The sequence below is a fragment of the Melospiza georgiana genome, chromosome 7 (assembly GCF_028018845.1).
Source record: "Melospiza georgiana isolate bMelGeo1 chromosome 7, bMelGeo1.pri, whole genome shotgun sequence".
Lineage (NCBI taxonomy): Eukaryota > Metazoa > Chordata > Aves > Passeriformes > Passerellidae > Melospiza > Melospiza georgiana.
Window position 1 is genome coordinate 27,709,846 of NC_080436.1, and position 21,795 is coordinate 27,731,640.

Sequence of the window (21,795 nt, forward strand, 5' to 3'; positions counted from 1 at the left end):
TCCCTCAGATCAACAATGCGTCTCCTTCAATTTCCATACTCTGACAGTGCCACAGCAAAAATGCTGATGAAATAAGTTCAAAAGCATCCCACCGAACCCTTTGCCAGCTTCCAGCCATCTGTGGCTTATAAATTCATGAACGCCTTACTACCTTCTCCCTTTACATCTGACCTCTACAGCATCTAACAACATCCAATTTGATGTTGTGTAAGATTTGAACTTGTGAGAAACTGCACATTCTTGTTTATCATTCACCTCATCCATGCTGCTCCTCATCACACAACCCTGCCCAGATCTCTCTTCTCCAGGCTGAAGGGCCCAAGCCTATTTCATCTCTACTTGCAGAGAAGAGTTTGTAGCACACCAGAGAGCAGAGTGTCAGTTTTAGAAAAAGCCATGAGGGCTGAATGACAGACTTACAGACTGTGCAGTCAGAGTTGCACACAGCATCTCCTCTGAGTGGCCCAGAGAGGACACACTTCCTGCAAAGGGCTGGTCAGGCCAAGAAGGAGGTCAGTGAATACATCCAACTGGATTTGCATTTCATCTTTTAGAAACTAAAATAGAGGGTTCTGAAGGGATTCATACAGAGCTGTTATCTCGATTTACTAGGGAGAAGATGCTTCTGTAGTTCTCCAGCGCCTCAGTCCCTGCCTTCTCTAAACTTCTCACCCTCATTTACACCACATCTGAAAGAGAGACAGGCACATCCAAGAAGTCGAGAACCTCAAGAAAACAGAGGAACAAGTTAAAGGTGAATTCCTGAAAGATTTTTGCCATGATTTTGGTGGGAATTTTTTGTGTTTTGGTTTTTTTTTTTTTTTCCTTTTAATTTATGTACTGTTATTGTTGACACTTCAGAACCCCCAAAGCAAGAACAAGGCACAGCTGCTCCAGCTGCAGGAAAAGCCTGAGCGAATGCAACAGAGCTGGAAGGAAGGAACCTGAAGATCACTCAGTCCATGCTCACACCCCAGGGCAGGATCACCCACACCCATGTTCATTATTTCTCACAGACTCATCTATCTTTTCCTAAAGCCTCCCAGTGACAGAGACTTGACAGTCACCTGAGGCAGTCTGTGCCACACAGCTCTCCTATACATCCTGGGCAGAAAGGATGATTGTTCCCTTCAGTGCTGCAGCAGCCTTTGAGCACCTAAGACCATTATGCTGCCTCTCCTCAGCAATCTCTTCTGGTTAAAGAATTCAGTCAATCTGAGCTCTGTCAGGCTCGGTGCTGTGACCACTTCCCTGGGGAGCTTGTGCCAGTGTCCAAAAACCCTCTGGGTGAAGGACTTTTTTTCTAACTTCCAACCTAAACCTCCTCTGATGTAACTGCAGGCCATTCCCTCAGGTCACCATAGAGAAGAGATCAGTGCTGGCCCCTCCTCTTCCCCTCACTAGGAGCTGTAACTTGGTGAGGTCTCCCCACAGTCTCTTTTACTGCAGGCTGAACAGGAGTGCCCTCAGCTGCTCTTCACACAGCTTCCCTTCAAGGCCCTTCACCATCTCCATTGCCCCCTATGGATGCTCTCTAACAGTTCAATATCTTTCTCACATTGCAGTGCCCAAAGGTGTCCCCAGGACGGCAGGTGAGGGTACCCCTCCCCTTGTTGAACTTCACAGAACTGGTGATTGCCCAGCCCTCTCAATTATCAAGGCTCTCTGCAGGGCCCTCCTGCCTTTGATGGGGTCAACAGCTCCTCCCAGTTTTGTATCATGTGTGAACTTGCTCAGAATCCCTTCCAGCCCTAAGTTCAAATCATTGATGAAGATGTTGAAGAGCACAGGGCCAGGATGCCATTGGATTTCTGGGCCACTTGGGCACCCTTTGGCTGGTCTAGCCTCTGTCAGTCAGCACCCTCAGGTCCTTCATTACATCACACAAAACTTTTTTTGTCTGTGTGATTGATATATTTAACAAGAAAGGTGGCATTATGTAAAACAATCCCGTTCTTATTATGTTTGAATCATTGCCCTAAAAAATTTTATGATATGATCACAGACTAATGCTTGTCATCCTTGGGACACTGAAGATAAGGAAGATATTTTCAGTAGTACCACTGAGTAGCACTTAGCCTAGACTTGGTGACAGTGAAGGCACTGGAGAGGTCCCACAGCACCTCTGGATCATACCAGAAGAGTTCTCTTTTGTTTCAACATGCAATCACACAAAGTGCTTTTAAATGCTCCACTCGATCTTAAATAATCTGTTTTTCCAAGAAAACAGGAAAAATTTTCTCTCTCAGTTCCTAGGAAAGATGACATTTTGCTTCCTTTTGTGAAATTAGCTGCATCTTTTTCCATTCTATCTTGGAGTGATAGAATTCCATCTACCATTTCAGGCACATCAAGTATGAAATTCACATTCCCCTGAATTCAGCCATCATTAAATATGGAAAGAGATTTGATCAGCCAAGTCAGTAATTTCTCCATATAAATTAACAAAAATGAACATACAAAGATGAGCACAAAGGTCTTGCATCACAAACATTTTGCCCACTTGTCAAAAGACTGCAGCTCCAGAAGACTGATCCCTCCTACAGGAAGGAATAATGGAAATCAGACATCAACTTCATCTAAGTAACATGTCTGAAAAAAACATTAAATGCTTACAGTCCTAATGCATTTCCAAAATATCCTTATTACTCCCCTAACTATTTGAAGCACATGAAATTTCCAGCAGTTTCAATTCTACTTTTCAGAACTTAGGTAGATTAAAAAAACCCCAAAACCACCAAAAATAGAAACAAAAAAAAAAAATCACAGAACTTCCTATTCCACATACTAACTTCAAAGTACACATTTGCATAAATGATTCAGAAATATTTAGACACTAAAAATCCATAAGAAGCAAAAGAGATTTACAAAATACTTTAGAAAAAATTGGCTTCTTATTTCCTCTCTGCGTTTTATGGGAAAATCTGGGGTTCCTGTCAGGTTTTATCTTAGGAGGGATGTGGATCACTATTTAAACTGAAATGTTTCTCTGGCAGATGCAGACATTCCATCATTATATTGTCCCACTGAATGGGCAGTATTGCCCACGAGATGTACCATATCCTCATCATGAACGTGCTGTAATGGCTAACAAGAAAAATTGCAGATGATTTATTTAAGCAGAACCAGCTTATATATTAAGGGTATGACATGTTCTGATGAATCAACTAATTTTTCCTTCTCTTTCATTTCCTCTAGAACTTCAAAGCAATCAAATGTTGTTTATGCATAAAATTTAATCCTTTCACCAATCTATAGTTTGATTGAATTTGCATACTCTATTTCCTACAAGTCAATGTGAAGAGAGCCTCATGTAATTGAAACCATTTCCCCTCCAGTCCTCCTATCTTTGTTGCAGTATTTTCTATTAGTAGTTCTATTATGCCTAATATCTGTAATGTTGGCAGATCAGAATTTTCACTTAATGCAACCTGTATTTATAAACCACTGGGATGAAAAAAGAACAAATACAAGAAAGAGGAAATAATAATTACCTGTCTTTGATGCCACACAGATCAATGTGTAAATCACTGAAATTCCCCAGGGAGCCTTGCTGAACTAAAATGAGGTCCTTGGGCTGGTTATCAATAAAGATGAGCCTCATACAGCCTTGAAAAGCAGTAATGGGATTTAAACACTGGGAATCGGTGAAATTGTCAGGGCACCCTGTGGGAAAAAGAGAAGAGGCAGAGAAGAATATTGGAATGTTCAACTATTTCTGCTGGGATTTCTTGATGCAAGAACTCAGAGGCTTATTATTTCAAATGTTTTTATTCCTTTTGCTATGCAACCTCCTGTGTTATAAATCCTCTAGTTATGGGAAAAAAGAAAAAAGGAAGAGAGAAGCCAGTCACTGAAAGTATCACAATATGAGGTTTCTACCTTGTGAAACATACTTGTGTTGAGTAAAATCAAAATGTGATTTTTTTTCATCTCTTTAAACTCCACAGCAACTAAAACATGAGTTGTTAAAAGAGTTGTACAGAATGTAAAATCATTATGGGTTAAATTCTGCTGCTGAAGCAATGTGCAGATGCAATCTTGTGGGCAGCAAGAAAGCCATTTGTATCTGAGCCTCCCCAGCATTCAGACAGCTCTGAGATCCAAACCTCCTGTACCCCCTCACTTAGTGCTGTATCCACAGGGTTCATCAAGATCAGAACCATACTACAGTAACCACTACACAGAAGTATATTAGATTAAATTTACTTAATGACATCAATGTTTGCAGTCTGCTCCAAAAAGCAGAAGACAATATTTTTCAAGACTTTTTTTCATTTTCTAAATTGAGCTAAACCTATCTTCATTTTCCACAAGAGCTTTGTAAATAAATACCTTTGAAGATTTGAGCTGCATGTCACCTAAGCTCCAAAAAGTCACTGAGCCTGATCAGAACAATGGTATCTACAGGAATGCTGATAACATTAATAACTCTAAGGCCTTTTAACCAGGGGAAAAAAAAAAAAAGAAACAAAACAAAACGAAACCAAAACCACTCATGGTTAATATAGTTTGGAGATTTTGCATATATTGTCAGATAGATGTAGGTACCCATTGACTACCACTACCAGTAGTTCACTTTTACACCTCAGCCTGCAGTTCTGTTTGCTCTCTCCCTGCCAGGCCGGACCAGCACCCCTCAACCTGTCCATGGTGCTGAATGCACTGCAACTGCATCACTCCTTACCTCCGCTCTTAGCTGCAAGCAGTGCACCTAGGTGCACCTGGGGAGAGCTCTGTGGTGAGCACCTGAGGATCTGCACCATGAAAACTTCCCTGCAACAACCCACCTCCAAAATAGTAGCTGTTCCCAGAGTAGATCCTGGACACAGTGGTTGCGTGGCTGGCGGTGGCAGCGTCGCTGTCCAGCGTCAGGGTAATGCGGTGCCTTCTGGCATTGATGTTAACAGAATGCCAAAGCCCATCGTGGAGATTAGTGCCTGGCAGAAAACGTGGACAAAGTGAAAAAAAAAAAGACGTGCAGGAGACAACTGTGCTCTTCAAATCTCCTCTTGCTTCCAACTTGTGGCCACAAATATGCAGCTGAGCTATAAAAGGGGAGAACTGTAGCTGAAAAGGACTCATTAGCTCTGGAAACAAGCTGGCATAGGAGAAAGGGCCCAGGAAAAGGGAAGTTTGGAGAGTATTTAAGTAGGTCATCTCACATTTTAATCTAATCTTGTACTACTGCAGGCACTCATCAAGCTAGCCCAATCCTCCACCTTTCTGTTAACACACTGTTACAATTTTGGGGTTGTTTATGTCAATCTTCAGTCTGTTGGTAAATGCTTGCAAGTCCAAAAGTGTGCAGAGATCTCTACTGAGCTTCTGGTACTAAGCACATGTGTGAGGCTGCAGAGGATTAGATTCAGTGAGACATTCATAGCCTGCTCTCAGGCTCCAACCTGAAACTTGACTGACTCCAGCAGGTATCAGTAGGATTTGTGTTTCTTAAAACCCTCCACCACCAATACAGCACATGGTACTATTAATGGATGCACAGAAGTTGGATTTCTACATGGATGTTCCAAGAACTGGGATTGTTGCTCTGACCAGGAACCTCTAAAGTTTGAGGGATATACTGGGCAGTCTCCTTCTCTTCCAGACACTCATGTGAACTGGGAAATTACCTGTCTTGTTTCCTTATTCTGAAAATCAGTGCTGCATTGTGTGGCTCTTGAAATATCACCACAGAGCTACAAAGAAACTCCACATCCCCTATTCTGACAGCCATGGGAATCAGTGGGGAAGCTTCTGAACCCACACACAGAGGTGCGGATCAAAAGCAACCTCATTACAGTTCAAAATATGCTATCATCAGGCTGAAGTCACTGAGATCAGCCACGGACAACTAGTATTTACTCCCCACCCTTACAGAATATTTTTGTTAATGCTGCTTTCATAGAAAACAAACAAGCACTTAGGAACACAAAGAGGTGTGAGAACAGTTCAAAACAAAATAAAAAAATAGTGGGTGTTAGGTGTGTGTAAAGCCATTTCATCACAAATTTCAAAATGAAATTTACTCAGTAATGGCAGTTAACACATGCACAATTACCATAGAATTAGAGGGTGGTTTTCCAGCAAAAAAATGGATTTTAAACTAGAAGTGCAGTTTGAAATGAAATATGTTGTTAAGGTTTGAAATAATTACAAGAGGAAATAGATCCCATTTGGGGGAAAAACTGGTCCATTCTTGAGCAAGCATGAGTTTATTGTGAGTACTTGACATCTGCAGAACAGGGCACAAGCACCTCCTGCACATTTCCCATGTGCAAGTAGGCAGTTTAGCATGTTTGGATAGGCTGGACTCAGGTTCATTATTTCAGAACTACATAAAAACAAATGCATCCAACCAAATATTGACATTGTCTCAGCTTTGTCAACAATTCCATTAGGACTGCAATAAAGGCTGGAATCTCAGTTTTCAGTGTTCAATGGCAGCAAGCTATGGCTGTGGCAATCTGCATGAGTAAGGATAGATGCAGGGCTGCCTCATTTTCCATCATGAAGGGGAATGAAACATGCATACAGAACAGCTCTGCTTTGACAACTCTGTCAGTTTTTTATCTCTGCTTCTTTTAATAGATACATCTGCCCTCTTTTAGTCTGTACAGGGAATATTTTAATATTACATGTTTTTAAACATCTGCTCTTTTAGAAAATATATTACTAATATTGTTATTATTGTTATTATTCCCTCAAATTTTCCATCAGAGAGGCAGTCCTATTTTACCCTCTTGCATCCCACCAGCTTCACTACACAAAGCAGCTAAAGAAAGCCTAATAGGGAGTGTAAGGAGAGGAAGCCCATGGTCAGCCACTCTTCTGAGTGTAGCATAAAGGAGGAGTCCAAAGCTACATTCAGAGAAAGAAAATCAGCTCTGAGCCTCCCTTAACTTCTGCTGGGGAAAGATGCCGTGGCTGAGCTGGCCCCCAGCTGATTTCAGCACAGTCTGAAGATGGGAACAGGAAGGGCTTCATGCGACCTGACTGAAGAAAATTGAGTGTGACTGCTTAAGAACATAGAGGCTCAGCTAACTGTCAGTGAGATTGAGTCTGGAGATTTCAGGATGCCAATTTTCCAAGCTTAGATCAAGCTGTACAGAGCAGCTTTACCACTGGAAAGCAAGAGAAAATTTAAAAGAGAAAGAAAGATTGTGTGTTTCCTTATTGCTTGATCCTTTCATCCCATGGAGCCGAACCTTTGTGTTTTAGAAACAGACAAGTGAATGTAAACAAAAAATAAACACCTTCAGAGATTTCCACTGGGTTCTCAGTCTCCTTTTGAATAAGTAGCATCAATCTCCCACCATGGAGGTAAAGCAAGAGATGTCCTGAGTTTTCAGACAGCTCGGTGAACAGAAGCAAGCTGTCTTTATTCCACGTTCGGAACTGGAAGCTGACTGACAAGCCATCAATTTGAGCGGTGCCGGGCAGCAGCAAGTAGCTTCGACTGGCGCTCACAAAGGTGATGGGAACAATCTGTGGTTCTGAGCAAGAAAAGGTCACATTGCCCTGCAAAAATATAAAATATTAAACATAATCAGCATGACTTTTTTTCAGTCGTCCCAAAATATCTTCAGTTAAATAAGCTCATTGGACTTCTAATCGCCCTCAAGGCTGAGATAGGTATTATTATTCAGACCCATGTCTTTGGAAATCAATAGGAAATGTATCTGTCCATGTTGGGAAAACATACCTAACTTCAAAATTTTATTTTATCCCAAATGCTGATGATCAAAAATAAAAACCTTACTTTTTAGAAGAACCTAAATGTAACCAAATGTCCTTATCAATGCCACACCTTAATTGATTATCTCAATCATACAGTCCTTAAATCAATTTGCAATTTGCCCAGAAGAGAAGCACATTTACTCAAAGCAGTCTGCAGAACCTGCACTAGCTTGTATCTCTGTAGCTGATGGAAGAAATTACTCCATCAGTTTGCTCAGCCACTGTAGATTATCCCACCAGGTTAATCAGGTCATGGTATAAAACCTTAACAATATATAAAGCCAGGATGCACTTAAGGAGCAACATCTTTCAAAGCCACTCCAGAAGAAAATTGTTGCAGCCAGCTGCTTTGAACATGGCTGCTTTGTAAAATACCAGCTGTAATCTGATAAAAACATCGGAGTGTAAGGCTTTCTCCATGATAACACTTCTCATCAGAGCCTGTACCTCACTCTAACTGGATAATTATAACGAACAGCACTTGATGGATGTGCGGGAAGTTGCACAGTGCTTGGGGAATTCCTGCCTGCAATCTCAGACAGATGATGAAACTGCTCCCTATCACTTTCAAATGTCTTTCCAGTCTTTATTTTTTAAACAGGAAATAAGGTGCCAGAAATAGACAAAGTAATCACTGGATTAAACAATCTTTGATAGATACTTATCTATATGGAGCTATCTGCACAGTGCCTGTTAGGTTCAGAATGCTACCAACCAGATTTGGCAAAAGGAATCCATGGGTATATCATATTATAATGTGTTTTGAGATATAATCCAAAGCTTATCTGAACATTAGTCAGGTGGGAAGTAGGATGGAAATTTGGTCCCAGCCTTTAAAATGTTTCTACTACCAGCTGGGATTTGTTGCATGAAAAGATGGCACAAACTTTTTTTTTTGCTATTGTTACATTTCTACCTCAGTTTTAATCAAAATTCAGTCCAGAAGTCCTGTCCTGAGACATGATCAGCAAAGAGTTCTGACTGCCATGCCAATGCTGGGACATATGGACAGGAGCTGCACATTTCTTCCCTCTCTTAACCTGGTCAGACTTCAAGCTCTGAAGTCTGACTTTAGCCTCTCCATCGTCTAAACTGAAGCAGAGCAGGTGTCGTTCCACACACGATAAGAACAGAGAGCTGGAAATGCACAAAAGTGGTGCTGCAATATTCTGTGTAAATGAGATTAAAGGTGCTTTTGTAAGACAGACAAGAGGTGTGTCTGCCTTTTGGGGGTTTCTTTTCAGGAGGTATTTTTGTTATTCTTATTCAAAAATTGGGACTTCCATGACGTAAGGGGCCATAAGTAATTGCAGTCAGGACTAAAAACCAGCCAGAATTTGTAAAAAATAAAAGGAAAAAAAAAAGAAAAGTTGAGTAAAACAACTGATACCCCAAGAACTTACATCAATTCAACTGATTAATTTAGGAGGGAAACAAAGCAGCATTCCAGAGCAAAGCCAGATGATGAAGTTAATACACACCAACAATTGCTGACATCCTTACACTGACCAACCTGTCTACCTCCCTAGAGACAGTAACATGAAAACCTGAAAAAAAGACATACACAACTGTTGCTTTGAAGCGGATGGGTTCCCTTTAAAAAAATTGTTAAATTTGCTGTGTTATTTTCAATCAAATTATTCCAGCAGGTCTAAGTCAGAAAAGTAAACAGCTCCCTCTAAACCTTCATCTGATCATGAGCATTTTGCATTAATTGGCAGCAGTTCTGGAACTCTCCAGGGCATATGCCAGATTTCTGGAAGACACTTGATTTTATAATTGAACCCAATTTAACTGAAAAGTAAAAGCTCATTGGCTAGGAAATGGGATAAGAATGGTCTAATCCCTAGAGAAAATAAAGGAGATGCTCAGCTCTACCCAGCTGCTGGAAACTTTAGCTATCATGTGGCATTTGAGAATTCCATTGAGTCCATCTCCAGACTGATTAACGACTCCTCTAACAAGCAGTGAAATCTTAACAAAATAGTTCTTATTGTTCTTACAAGAGAAAACTTCTGAGCCTAAAAATGCAATCAAGACACTTGCAATTTTTTCACTGGCTGCCATGACAGCTGTCTTAAGAAAAGAGTAGAAGCAGCTCAGATTTCTGCAGGCAGGGTACAGCTTAAGAGGTGGTTCTTGTTCAAGTGAGATGTTGAATGAACAGGCAGCAGCATGTTACAGCATTTTAAAGAAGAAAGAAGAACCAGAGCCTCTCCTATTAAAAGAGAATGGAAGAACACAGTTGCTAAGTGATGAGGATAAAAGTGGATTACATAGAAGATCCTCTGAGCCATAAACTTCATCCAAAACTGACTGGAAACTTTCCAGTGACTTCTGTGGGACTTAAATAAAACCTGTATAACTTCAATGAACCATTTCAGTCATTTCTGGCCCTTCTTCATGTAGTATTATGTACTGTTCAATGAAAAGCGAAGACAACACCACAGTCAGGGCAATTGGTAACAATTCCTTATACATCCTCCTTGCTCTCATAGAATACTAATAAAAAATAATATGCACTTGGGAAATTATTCAAACTGACAGCTGCACTGCAATTCTCAGCACTTAGCCTACCAGAGGATCCAAGCCAAGATCACAGCTTGAAAAGAAAGAACAATAAATGAGTATTTCTGAGCTCTCATTCTACCTGCAGGTTAGAGCATCAAATGGGCACTTAAACTTTCCTCATTAATCACTCTGTGGATACTGTCCAATAAAAAGGGTATCCTGCTTTCTGCAGAGGATTAGAAAGGATGATTCATATGACAGGTAAAGGGACTAAGATCCCAGGCCTGGCTGAGATACAGATGTGGTAACCTGGCAAGAATATCTCCAGCTGGGAAATCAGAGGACTTCTTCTAGCTGTGAAGGGACTGAGTTTGCAGATGAATTTACAAGGAGAGCAACAGAAGAAAAAGGTGACCTTTGATGCAGTTTTAAAAGGATAAGATGAAAAATTGGACTTCAACTCCGAGAAACTGGATTTTGAGAATGAGGGAGGTTCCTTCAAGCCCTGTTTTTAAATTAATTCTCTCTAGCAGAACAAATGTCAGGAGACCCACATATTTCATGTACTTCTCAAGACCATGCTGAACACTACATGAAAAGCAAATCAAAGTGAGATACCAGCTCCAGCCTTCTGAAATACTGCTGCAAACTGTCTTCAAACAGGATATGGGAGCACCAAGGTGCACAGTGTGCCTTCAGTTAGGATGGGTCCACTGAGTGAGCAACCAGTCCATCCCAAGGGCAGGGGACCTAAAGTTCCTGTACTGAAATGGGTTTCTGTTTCTCTGAAAAAAATTTCAATATGGAAATCTGAAAGCTTTCCTGATCCAAGTTACATTGAAATGAATATGGCCCTGTGATAATCAATCTCGTGATAGAGAACTGCCCTATCTCCACTTACTGCAGGTACCATGAATTCCAATAAAATGTTAATTGTTTATCATATTGATTTAAGTTGTTTACATTAAAATAATATTCCCAATGGACAGAAAGTAACATTTAACAAACAATAGAGAACGGTTAGAAGAAACTGAAACATTGTGATCATGACAGAAAAAGGGATTCGATTCTTGGCTGGACCTTTCTGGATGTTCTTTATCTCAGACTCCTAAACTGACTTTGTCACTGGCCAGAAGCAGAGCAAAGGATTTTAGCATTTTTATGCCCACAGTAACTGTACATTACTGTTTCATTACATGGTGCAATAGTGAAGAGATGCTGACAAAAGATGAGAGCAAATACAGAAATATTTTGGAAACATTCTACATTGTTTTTCTCAGACAGGAAATGGGGGGAAAAGACCACAGGAGGAAACACACATACACAGAAAATAGTGACCATTTAATATTTTCTCTCTGTGGTGTATTGACTTTGTCTGGATGCTAGGAAGAAAATCCTCCTGTGTCAAGAGAAAGGCAGTTCAATAAAGCAAAGGCTGCACACAGAAGCAAAGGAAAACAAAAGACTTAATTTTTACTTTCCATGAGCAGATGATGCCCAGCTACTTCCTAGGAAGCAGTTTCAGCATGCGTAGAAGTTGCTCTGCAATAATGAATGCCTTCCTTTCTCTCTTGGCTTTTACTGCTGAGCAGACTCACTTGGTGTGGAATGTGCCTTTGGTCAGTTTGGATCAGCTGTCCTGGAGACCTGTCCTGTCTCCTCCCAAGATCTCACCCACACCCAAACTCCTGGTGAGGGAGAATATTCACCTTAAGCAACAAGTAGGAATGAAGCCAGCCTCTCAAATTCACCTTGATAGAAGTGAATTAGATAGATGTCTTAGATCAAACTGGCAAATTATTACAGTCCAAGTCCAATTTTTGCTCCACTTCAAGGTAAAGTGATCTACAGCTTATTAGTTTTTATTGCCTAGAACAAAACACAGCAGCAATGAGATTTTTTTCCTTCATTATTATTATGAAAACAGAACCACATCTACCTTAAAATAGAAAAGTGTATGGAAAGAAATTCCTATCAGCATTTTCCTTTTTTTTTTAATGTATTAGTTTCTCTTAATAGATTTTCCTTTTTTAAATTGCAATTATCTGTGTATCATAGCACAGCACCAGCTTAAATGGTTGGGGTGAACTGCACACAATCCAGGCTCCTGACTGTGATGGGCTCAGCTTCTGTTATGCCCAGTGCCAAAGAGTTCCTAAGGCCTTACCAATTGGAATAAGACATTAAAATATATACTAAGCCTTGGCTTTGCAGAAAATTACATTTTCTCCCATTTTCCTTATCCCCTGCTAGCTCCTATGACAATAATTAGCCATCTCTCTTCCTCTCCTACAGGGACTAACAGCCTTATCACCTCCCACCTTGAAACATCCTCCTCTGCTCAGCAGGCACTAACTGCCCTATTCATTCAATTTGACTAGCCAGATAATGTAATAAATGAAACCCTGAACAATTGTTTCTAACCTGTAATTTTCTGAAATCTGATGACTCTCAAAAAAGCCTTATTTGCTCAGAAACATGTCATTTTTTTCTGCATGTCATCCAGAATTATTAAAAAATACGGTCTCTCTCCCCGAAATACTTGCTTCATTTGTTGCCATCACAACTATCAAAATCCTAACACAAAGAAACTTTTATATCAAGGAGACTTTATAAATGCAGCTATGTGCTGGATTATACATTTGCACGCTGAAGCTCTTTAGAATTGTGGACAAAGCCAACTGAAATCAATGGGAAAGATGTAATTTAAATAGACTTTATTTCAAGACCTCAATTGAGGTGACACACTTAATTTCTTTCAAAATAATCCTGTTATACCCTTCAGGAACAATAAAATAGGACCTTAGAATGAATGCTATTTATATAGACTTCCTTGCTATTCCACATTGCAGGTAGAATGCAAAGGAGACTCCTCTGAAGACCCAGAGACCTCAAAGAAAGATAGAAGAAACTATAAATACCTATTTTTAAAAGAATCAAATATTTCTAGAATCTGTCTTATCTAAAAAATAGCAAATTCTGTTCTCCTTTAATTGTGTGACCCAACACTTCCATTAGATAATTGAGTAATTTTTACTTGTTTTTTTTTTTTTTAGAAATTCATGTTGGTCCACAGGAAGTTGTGAAAAATGTCACTGAAAACTTCCAGCATTTTTATATAGGATTCCTATAGTCTCATTGGAACACCAAAAATAGGAAAAATAATCTAACTTTGGTTCTCCAAACCCTAGGAGGGGCCCTCACAAATCACCAGCCTGATGTTCACAGATAGATCAGCACTTGCCAGAGCACTTTGGTAGAACGAGACAAGGAAATTCTTCTCAGGATGGACGTACCTCAAATCAGCTTAATAAAATAGCATGTTTGGATTCTCTATAAAGAGAATGAATTATTAGTTTACATTCTCCTGTCACTAGGTATCTTTCCTTGCTCTTTGATGCTGGCAATTGGTTATATCCCCAAGGCACTGCAGTGATACATTTACATGTCTCCACATCCCTCGCTGTGCTGAGCTGTCACTCTCACATTCAGCATGGCAGGCCAGCGTAGAAATCCAAGCATATCTGAGAGCTGACAACTTCTGCCTTACAGTACCCTGCACTCCTCTGGAGCCAGCACAGGGTTTGCTCTGCTAAACAAAAATGCAACTCCAATTTCTGTTAGCCAGAGGTAATGGAAGAGAAAGGGAGATTGTGTTTTTCTCAATTTCAGTGAGTAAGTAGGGTGGACCACTGAGAAGACCAAACACAGCATCTTTTCATGATCTCCTAATTTCTTTTCATGAGCTAGACAACTTCCTATTTTGGCATCACAAATCAGTGAAGCACAAAAACAACTTAAGACACTGGCCACAGGTCACATTTGAACAGTTTCTAAGGGTGCAACCAGAATCTAGCATTAATGGTGCTAGATTCCACCCATCCATGGTGGAATGGATCCTATATTTTCAGGAGGCTGTAGGTATTGTTTTCTCTTATGTTCTCCCTTAACCAGATGCATTTAGCAATTCTCAATGGATTTGTCTTCCTAAATCTTGCCCCATCTCTTCCTGCACCTACGTATACTCTTAACATGCACAAATTCCCTCAATGAAGACTTCTCCATCCCAGATATCAAGAGATAAAATTTCCTTCTGTGAAGAAAACTTTCCCTCCTGCTTCTTATAAATGTGGCTCTTACTTGCATATTTTCTTGCCCCTACTTAATTGCCCAAGAAGTGGAACGGCTGTGTCATTTCTCATAATGAGCAGTCTGCACTTCTCTTGTGCTGAGAAGACATTTCGTAAATAGGGCAAACCTTTAGATTACTATTTTAAAGCATTTTATGAGGTTTCCCAAGGGTCCACCCTAGGACCACGACAGTGGTTAATTACAGAAATTTGACTTCTCATAACCTTTTGCAGTAATCACTTGGAAAGCACATAAAAGATTCTATATCACTGCTCCACATTCAATGATCAAGGGACGGGAAAACAAAATTAACAAAAAACCCCAAACAAAAAAACAACAAACCTTCCCCTACCCCCCAAAAAAAAACCCAATCCAACAAAAAAGCTCAAAAGAAACCCAACAAAAATTTAAACCAACCAAACAAAAAACACCAAACAAACAAACAAAAAAACTAAAAAACTAAAAAAAAAAATCTAAACCCAAAAAGCCACAAAGGCTACAATGTGCCATCAGGGACAGAAGAAACCCCAGAGAGAAGAAAGATCGCCTGTCCAAACAGACAGTGCTATGTAGGGAGGTTAAGTATCAGGCAATACAAAAATGGAATTCTGAAGGCAGTTCCAGTTCAAAGAGACAGGCTGCCTCGTTATCTTGAGATGCCTTCTCAAGGGGATTCATTGCAAGCCTGAAAACTGCAAATGAGTTACAGAAAAGAACAGGCAGAATGATAATCACAGCCACCACCCAAGAGTACAACACAAACTACAGCACTCTGCTATTGACAACCTGTAGTTTCTTCCTCTGACTTTAAATGCAGCTGATTTGGGACCATTATTTATACGGGTGAGGAACTACATCATGAGAGGAAATCTATACCTCTAAAGCTGGGGTATCATTCTCCTGGCTTGTGTGAAAGATGTCAAAAGCAAAAAAAAAACCCAAAGCTGATATGTGTGAAAACCCCCAAGTTTGGCTCACTGATTGTGGCAACATTCACAAAGGCACAGAGAGTGAGTGTTGAAGTCTGCCTGCCTTTGGAGGCAAAAACTGATGTCTCCAAGCATTAATGGCTGTCTAATCCCAAACCAACCAGTTTGCTATCAAATATCTTTTGCTAGAAGACAAAGGTATTTTGAGGATTAACAAGGCAGAACCACCTCAGGTGATCTCCAACTTGTGGATAGAGGACGTAAATATGCAATATATTTTTGGAAGGAGTAGTTTCAAGTCCCTGTTACATCTAATCATTCTTCTGTGCTGATCCTTTCATTGCATTTCCACTTCAGACAACCTTAGTGACTACAAAGACATGAAGCAGAGAAGCTTGCAGCTCCCTGTGGATAGAGCTTGTTGCTTGAAAACCTCAATGCACTTTGAGTAAAAGCATTTAGTGCACAGTAACTCTGGCAGGCAAAACACTAGATTTAACAAGAACAAGTTATTTTAATTTGAGGAAGTTAATTGCTAATGAGTGAGGAAGAGAAGAAAAGGGGAACAGGATCAGCCTGAATAACCTAGAAGTACCTGAGAATTGTTGAAACAGCTGGGATGCAAAGAATGTTGGAAAAGAGATTTACACGGCCCATTTCCAATGGAAGGGTGTTCATCTAAGATTATGAGACACTCTGAGCGTGGCAACCTTTCCACACACTTTGCATACCCAAGCGTCACAGACACAGCACAGAGCAGCTCATAAACCCTGAAAAATGCAGTAAGCAGCCTGCCTCTGGAAACCATGGTGTTTAAATCATCACTTATGTGAAACAGATTGAAGGGTGGAGGCACATCCCCACTACCTGAAACTGCGAGAAGGAGCTGGATTCCTAGACCTTTCATCTAGCATTGTCTGAACCAAGGGTAGTGATAACAGAGTTTCACTGCTTGGAGCCACTTACACCCAGACAATGCCTTTCTGAAAAAAAGTGCATTGCAAAATTTTGCTCTTCCTCTTTAGTATGGCCTTCCCATTACCCAGCCAGCAAAACAACCAGCTGTTTAATGACCTAAGAAGCAGACAAGGGCTCTTTGCTCCCCCATTAGAAAATAAGCTGAGGGGAAGGGCAATTTAACACAGCTCATAGGATTTCTGCCTTTGAGTCCTCAGTCAGAACAATCAAACTCAAGATTATTAAAGCACAGTATCTTGGTCCCCGGGGAGTATCCTGGAGGCAGTCTTGACTGCCAACAACACAGTGAGGAACTTCTCACCCATCACCTTTCCATTTTCCAGCTCCCTGCCTATTCAGCCTTGCCCTAGGCAGGGAAAGCACAGAAAGAACTTCCTTGGTCTTCTGGCTTGCTTCGTTTTAGGTTCTGTGTTTTTATACACATTGCTACAAACTAGAAGATGCCATGGGAGCCAGAAGCAGTTTCATCTCCATGTTCTCCAAAGACACAGTGTTAGCCAAAAGGCATTAATCAAAGCACAGTGTAGGAGTGAGACAAAAGCTGAACAGAGTTGAATTAAATATAGTTTGTCAAGGCTGTGGGAGTGTAGTTCACTCTTCTTACAAAATAAAATGTTTGTTATTTTCGTGATATATTTAAATGTATCTGTAATTTTGGACCTTACTATGTGTTAAGTTATATTTGTGGTTTATGCTATCAAGCTGGATAAAACTGTAGTTCCTCTTGCTTTACCCCTACCATTCCACATTTAGAGACAGTAGTACAAAGTCAATGGTTCTCAGAACTGCCAGTACATTGAATATAAGGAGCAGCACAAAGAAAACTATTTCCAGTGATAACAAGAGTATTTTTTCTCCTCTATAATATGAACTGAAGCATCAAAGTAGAATTCTGCTAGTGCTGTACTTCCCAACAGTGACAGAGAATAGTTCAGAAAGTAAGATTTTATCTGAGTTAACCAGGAAGAAAAAATCTCTATGATTTCTATCATGCCATTAAATATACACATTTTTATCTTGAAGAAAAAAATTAAAATGTTTCCCCAAGCAAATTCTAATAGACCAGGAAAATCATAGAAATGCATTGGTTTCCACATGTCTCTCAATAACTCTCTCCACAGGAGCCAGTGCTGGCTGGTGTTAACCTCAGCAATATCATTTTAACAAGCTAATTATGCCCACAGCTATCCAAATCTGAACTCTGCTCATTCAATGTAGCCAGCAGCACCACGAGAGCACAAAAAGCATGGAAGCAAAGAAGGGAAGCACATGGCACTGCCTCTTACCACAGTATAGATCTGAGGTTTGCGTCTTTTGGCCAGGTCAATTATATTGACTCCATTGTAATAGAGGTTCTCAATGCACCCATGGAAGTTTTTCCTCTGAAAGGTTCCTGGCTTCCCTGGGACAGGAATCCCTCCAAAGCTGAGCTTTTGGAAAGAATAAGAACAGCATTATTTAGATTATATATATATGTGTGTACGTATATATCATACTACATTGTGTTATCACCCCAAAAGCAGAGCCCCACTCCATACATCCACCTGGGGTATTATTTAAGAAACAATTCCCACCAACATCATCACCAGGAGCATGAGGCAGGCCCTGGCCATCTCTCAGGGGAAACCACAGCTCCCATTGCATTCCTGCTGCTGGAGAAACACTTCTGGCACAGAGAGCTCACTGCTTTGGGAGCAGCTCTGAAGCGCCTTGGCACAGCATCCTAGTGCCACCAGCTCCCTTCTAGGAACTCCCACACACAAGGAAACCTTCCCACAGTGTGCAACCCACAGCCCCACTGGCCCAGAGGGTGACACCAGGCTGCAACCCACAGTGCTCAGGAAGCTCTGAGCGATAAGGGAATAAATCCTCCCTGCCCTCAGAGCTCTGGGCTTGCCTGGGAGCTGCAGTCACTCCTTTCCACCAGGCACGTGTTGAGCAGTTCTGGTTTCAGCCAGAGAAGGGCACTATTACATACACAAGTACCCCATTTGCACCTTGCAGTTTCCCTGTGCTTTGGTCTTTACAACTGTCCCATGGGGCATTTGGGACTGAGCTTTTTAATGGAGAAGTTTTGCAGGCTACACATTTGCACAAAATTTCTGGCAGATGTTAACACTGTGCAGGTTACAGCTCCTCACTCAACTGGAGGGCTGAAAGCACTGGGAGGACAAAGAGCCTAAGAAAATCAAGCTGCCCAAATACAGCATAACTGTTCAGATTCTGAAGAAAAGAAAGAAAACCAAACTCCACAACCCCAAAAAATTCTGATAATCCTGCCTTCATTTTCCAAATGTCACAGCTCATTTCTAATTAACTTTACTGACCTTTCTGGCAAAGCGTTACTGGTGGTACCACTGAAGTTTTACTCATTTTTCCCATCACAGCCAGCAGCACAGTGAGTGATATAATGCAGATGGGAATCCTGCAGCCACACTTGATCAGGACCTGTGCTGCAATCCTACTGCATCCACTGCAGCAAGAGTATGCCCTGCTGTGTGGCACTGCTTACAGGCTGCCAGCTCCTGGAACCTGGTCAGCCCTATTCCCCTGTCACAATTCCCAAAGCCTTTCCTCAGCTCATTATTACAAAAATAAAGGGCAATTTGGGGGTTATTTTTCCTCCCACTCCATCTAACAAGCTGGGATACATAAGCAAGTGAAACCTCCCTGGGTAACCTTGAAAACATTTACTTGAAAACAAGTTCTTAATGAACTTGCACCTCAGTTGTTTTAATTGATCACTTCAGAGAAATAAAGAGTGAGCAGACTGCTACTTTACGTCACTTGCAGGTTTGTTATTGGCATGAGGGCTTATCTAGTAGCAATGCTGTTTTTTTTTTCCAGTGAGAATCATTAGTTCTTTCTAAGAGGCCAGACTTTCTTTCTTTCATGTTCTATTCTTCAAGTCTCCTGCTAAGAGACTCTGTACTGGGGTTTCAAAACAAGAAGAAAAATCAATATCAATTACACCAAAGCATTATTAAGAAAACAGTTTCCTTTGTGATTGGTAATAATTTTAATTATGAAAGTAATGATTTTATTACCCTCAGTAAGGCCTTTAATCCCCAAAGTGTGCTGAGATAAACTTTCAGTAGACTGCATTGCTGTAACGTTTGACTGAAAGACTCTCTCAGTGCAAATGGAGAAAAAACACACTGAAAAACTAAGCTCAGGGGACAAGGTCTGAGTGCCAAAGTAGTTGGTGGTGATGCTGATTTACAACACCTGGAGATCTTTTCTATCATGTTCCCTATTTTTGAACATCTGGAAAAATGTTCTGTAAATTAGATTGGAGCCTGAGTTTCCCCTAGCTGGCACCAAGTAAGAGGTAAGAAATTTTATTATTTTGAAATTAGAAAAGCTGATGACTCAGTTATTTGGCTTTTCTCAACTCCATTTTAAAAGCAGTTACAGTTTTGGCCCCTGATAGTTCACCCTAAAGCTGTTGCAGAATCCCACGGTTCCAAGCACTGACCCTACTAAATGTGCTCATGATTTGGTAGAGCAGTACCAGGGGACAGGTACCACTCTCTCCACCCTGCTTTGTGAAACGCAAAGAAAGGAATTTCATCTGGAAGATGAGAGGAGAGAGCAGGAGAGCAGGCACCTGCCACTGCTGAGCTGTCTGCTTTTTTCCCTTGGGTGTGTCGGAAAATGATCCTTTCCGGAGAAATGAATTCAAAGTGCAAAGGGGGAACTTGTGGTCTCTGAAGCAGTGAACCATGCCAGCTCAACACACCCAGACAGGGTGATGGCTCTGTGCAAGCACGACCCTGAGCCTTGTGGGCAAGGAAGACTTGGCAGATAAGCACAAGGGGATCAAAAGGAACAGGGGGAATTTGCACACATTGGCGTTGATGGCCAACAGATGAGGAGGTGCCTTGCATACAGATACGATGATATTGAGGGCATTAAGGTACTTATTAAACAACTATCATCCATAAGCACTGAACTGCTGGGGTGATATAAACTGCACTCTGCCACACCTTGGTCCCATCACAGGGGAACACACCAGGCTCGGGTTTATGGGCAGGCAGGATGTTTCTTCTGCTGAACTGCTCTAGCTCCCTAGATCAGCATGCTCTGCAACATGCTCAGATGTGAAGGAAACTGGCTCAAGCTGGTGGTTAAAATCACAGAATTACTAAGATTGAAAAAACCTCTAAGACTGAGTCCAACCCAGCACCCTCATGTTCATGACCAGACCATATCCCCAGCTACCACTTCCATACATCTTTGGAACACTCCCAGGGATGATGATTCTACTACTTCCCAGGGCAGACTATTTCAATGTGTGACCACCCTTTCAGTAAGAAGATTTTCCTGCTATCCAATCTAAACCTCCTCTGCCACAACTTGAGGCCATTTCCTCTCATCCTGTCGTTTGCTATCTGGGAGAAAAGACAGATGCCCACCTCGCTAAAACTTCCTTGCATACTGGAGGTCTTTCATTCCTGGTGGGAATACAATAATTTTCACATGTTCATCTCTATGTGGAGAGCTGTAATTCAAGCAAGTGGTGTCTGGATACAGGGACAACTCAGGGCTAGAATCCCCACAGTCATGCTCAATTCAATGCAGGGATGGTGCACAGTGATGCCATTAAAATTATACTGGACATGATAACACAGCTGCTCCCTGAACATTTGACTAGAACCCAGGCTATGACTTCTCATTTATTCAAAGTCTGCCATACTTTGAAGTGCAAACATAATGTAATGCCTATTTCCACAGAGATTTGCCACTTTCTGCCATATTTGGAATTACACTACATAGTTTATGCTGTTAAAGTATGAAAGGAGCTCTCTAGGAAGGAAATATTAAATAATGATCTGTTCTGGAAAGAAACAGCTCATAGGGTAGCTGCTTTCCATCACACTCATTTTATAGCAATTCATACCTCAACTCAAAGGTTAAAACCTAAAGGGCTTCACACACCTCATAATCAATATCCAAGTGATCTGAATCCCCCTTGGTTCGGAAGTGCTGGGTGTGCTTGTCCACTGTGAAGTTCACTTGCTTGTTGAAGCGTTCTATGAGAACTGAGTGCCAGTGCTGGTCATCCAGGAGGCTGCCCAAGGTGACAGAGGTGTGGCTGTTACTGAAGTGCAGGTTGGAGTCCCCTGGAGTGGCACAGAGAGGCAGAAGACACGAGAGTTACCTCCAGACTCTTGACTGGAGCATGGGGACTTCAAGGAAAGCACAGAGCAGAGCTCCAGGATGCAAGTCAGAGCTCTTAGAAGCAAATTCTTTTCAAAGACTGCCTTAGATTCCTTGGGTCTCTTATTCACAGACATGTGTGCATACCCCCCCCACCACACACATATTCTTTCCCTGTGAAATCCTCGTGATGAACCAGGAGGTGTTACAGATGCTGCACTCACACACTGCAGCAGGCAGGACACTATTACTTTGTCTGTATCCTTGATTTTGCCAGGCTTTTTTTGGTCCTGGTGGCTTAAGAGCTTCCTTTGGGTAACACCAAAATCTTCTGTCTAATCACATC

General features: G+C 41.2%; 1 protein-coding gene across 1 annotated transcript in view; it reads right to left on the minus strand.

Annotated features, from left to right (window-relative positions):
• Positions 1 to 21,795, minus strand: part of CNTNAP5 (contactin associated protein family member 5) — a 260,487-nt gene that overhangs the window by 108,561 nt on the left and 130,131 nt on the right. The window contains exons 6-10 of the mRNA XM_058027494.1: positions 21,228 to 21,412; positions 17,573 to 17,716; positions 7,254 to 7,518; positions 4,791 to 4,940; positions 3,495 to 3,666 (exon numbers count right to left, since the gene is read on the minus strand). Coding sequence (XP_057883477.1) covers positions 3,495 to 3,666; positions 4,791 to 4,940; positions 7,254 to 7,518; positions 17,573 to 17,716; positions 21,228 to 21,412 — 916 coding nt within the window. The remainder of the gene's footprint in view (positions 1 to 3,494; positions 3,667 to 4,790; positions 4,941 to 7,253; positions 7,519 to 17,572; positions 17,717 to 21,227; positions 21,413 to 21,795) is intronic.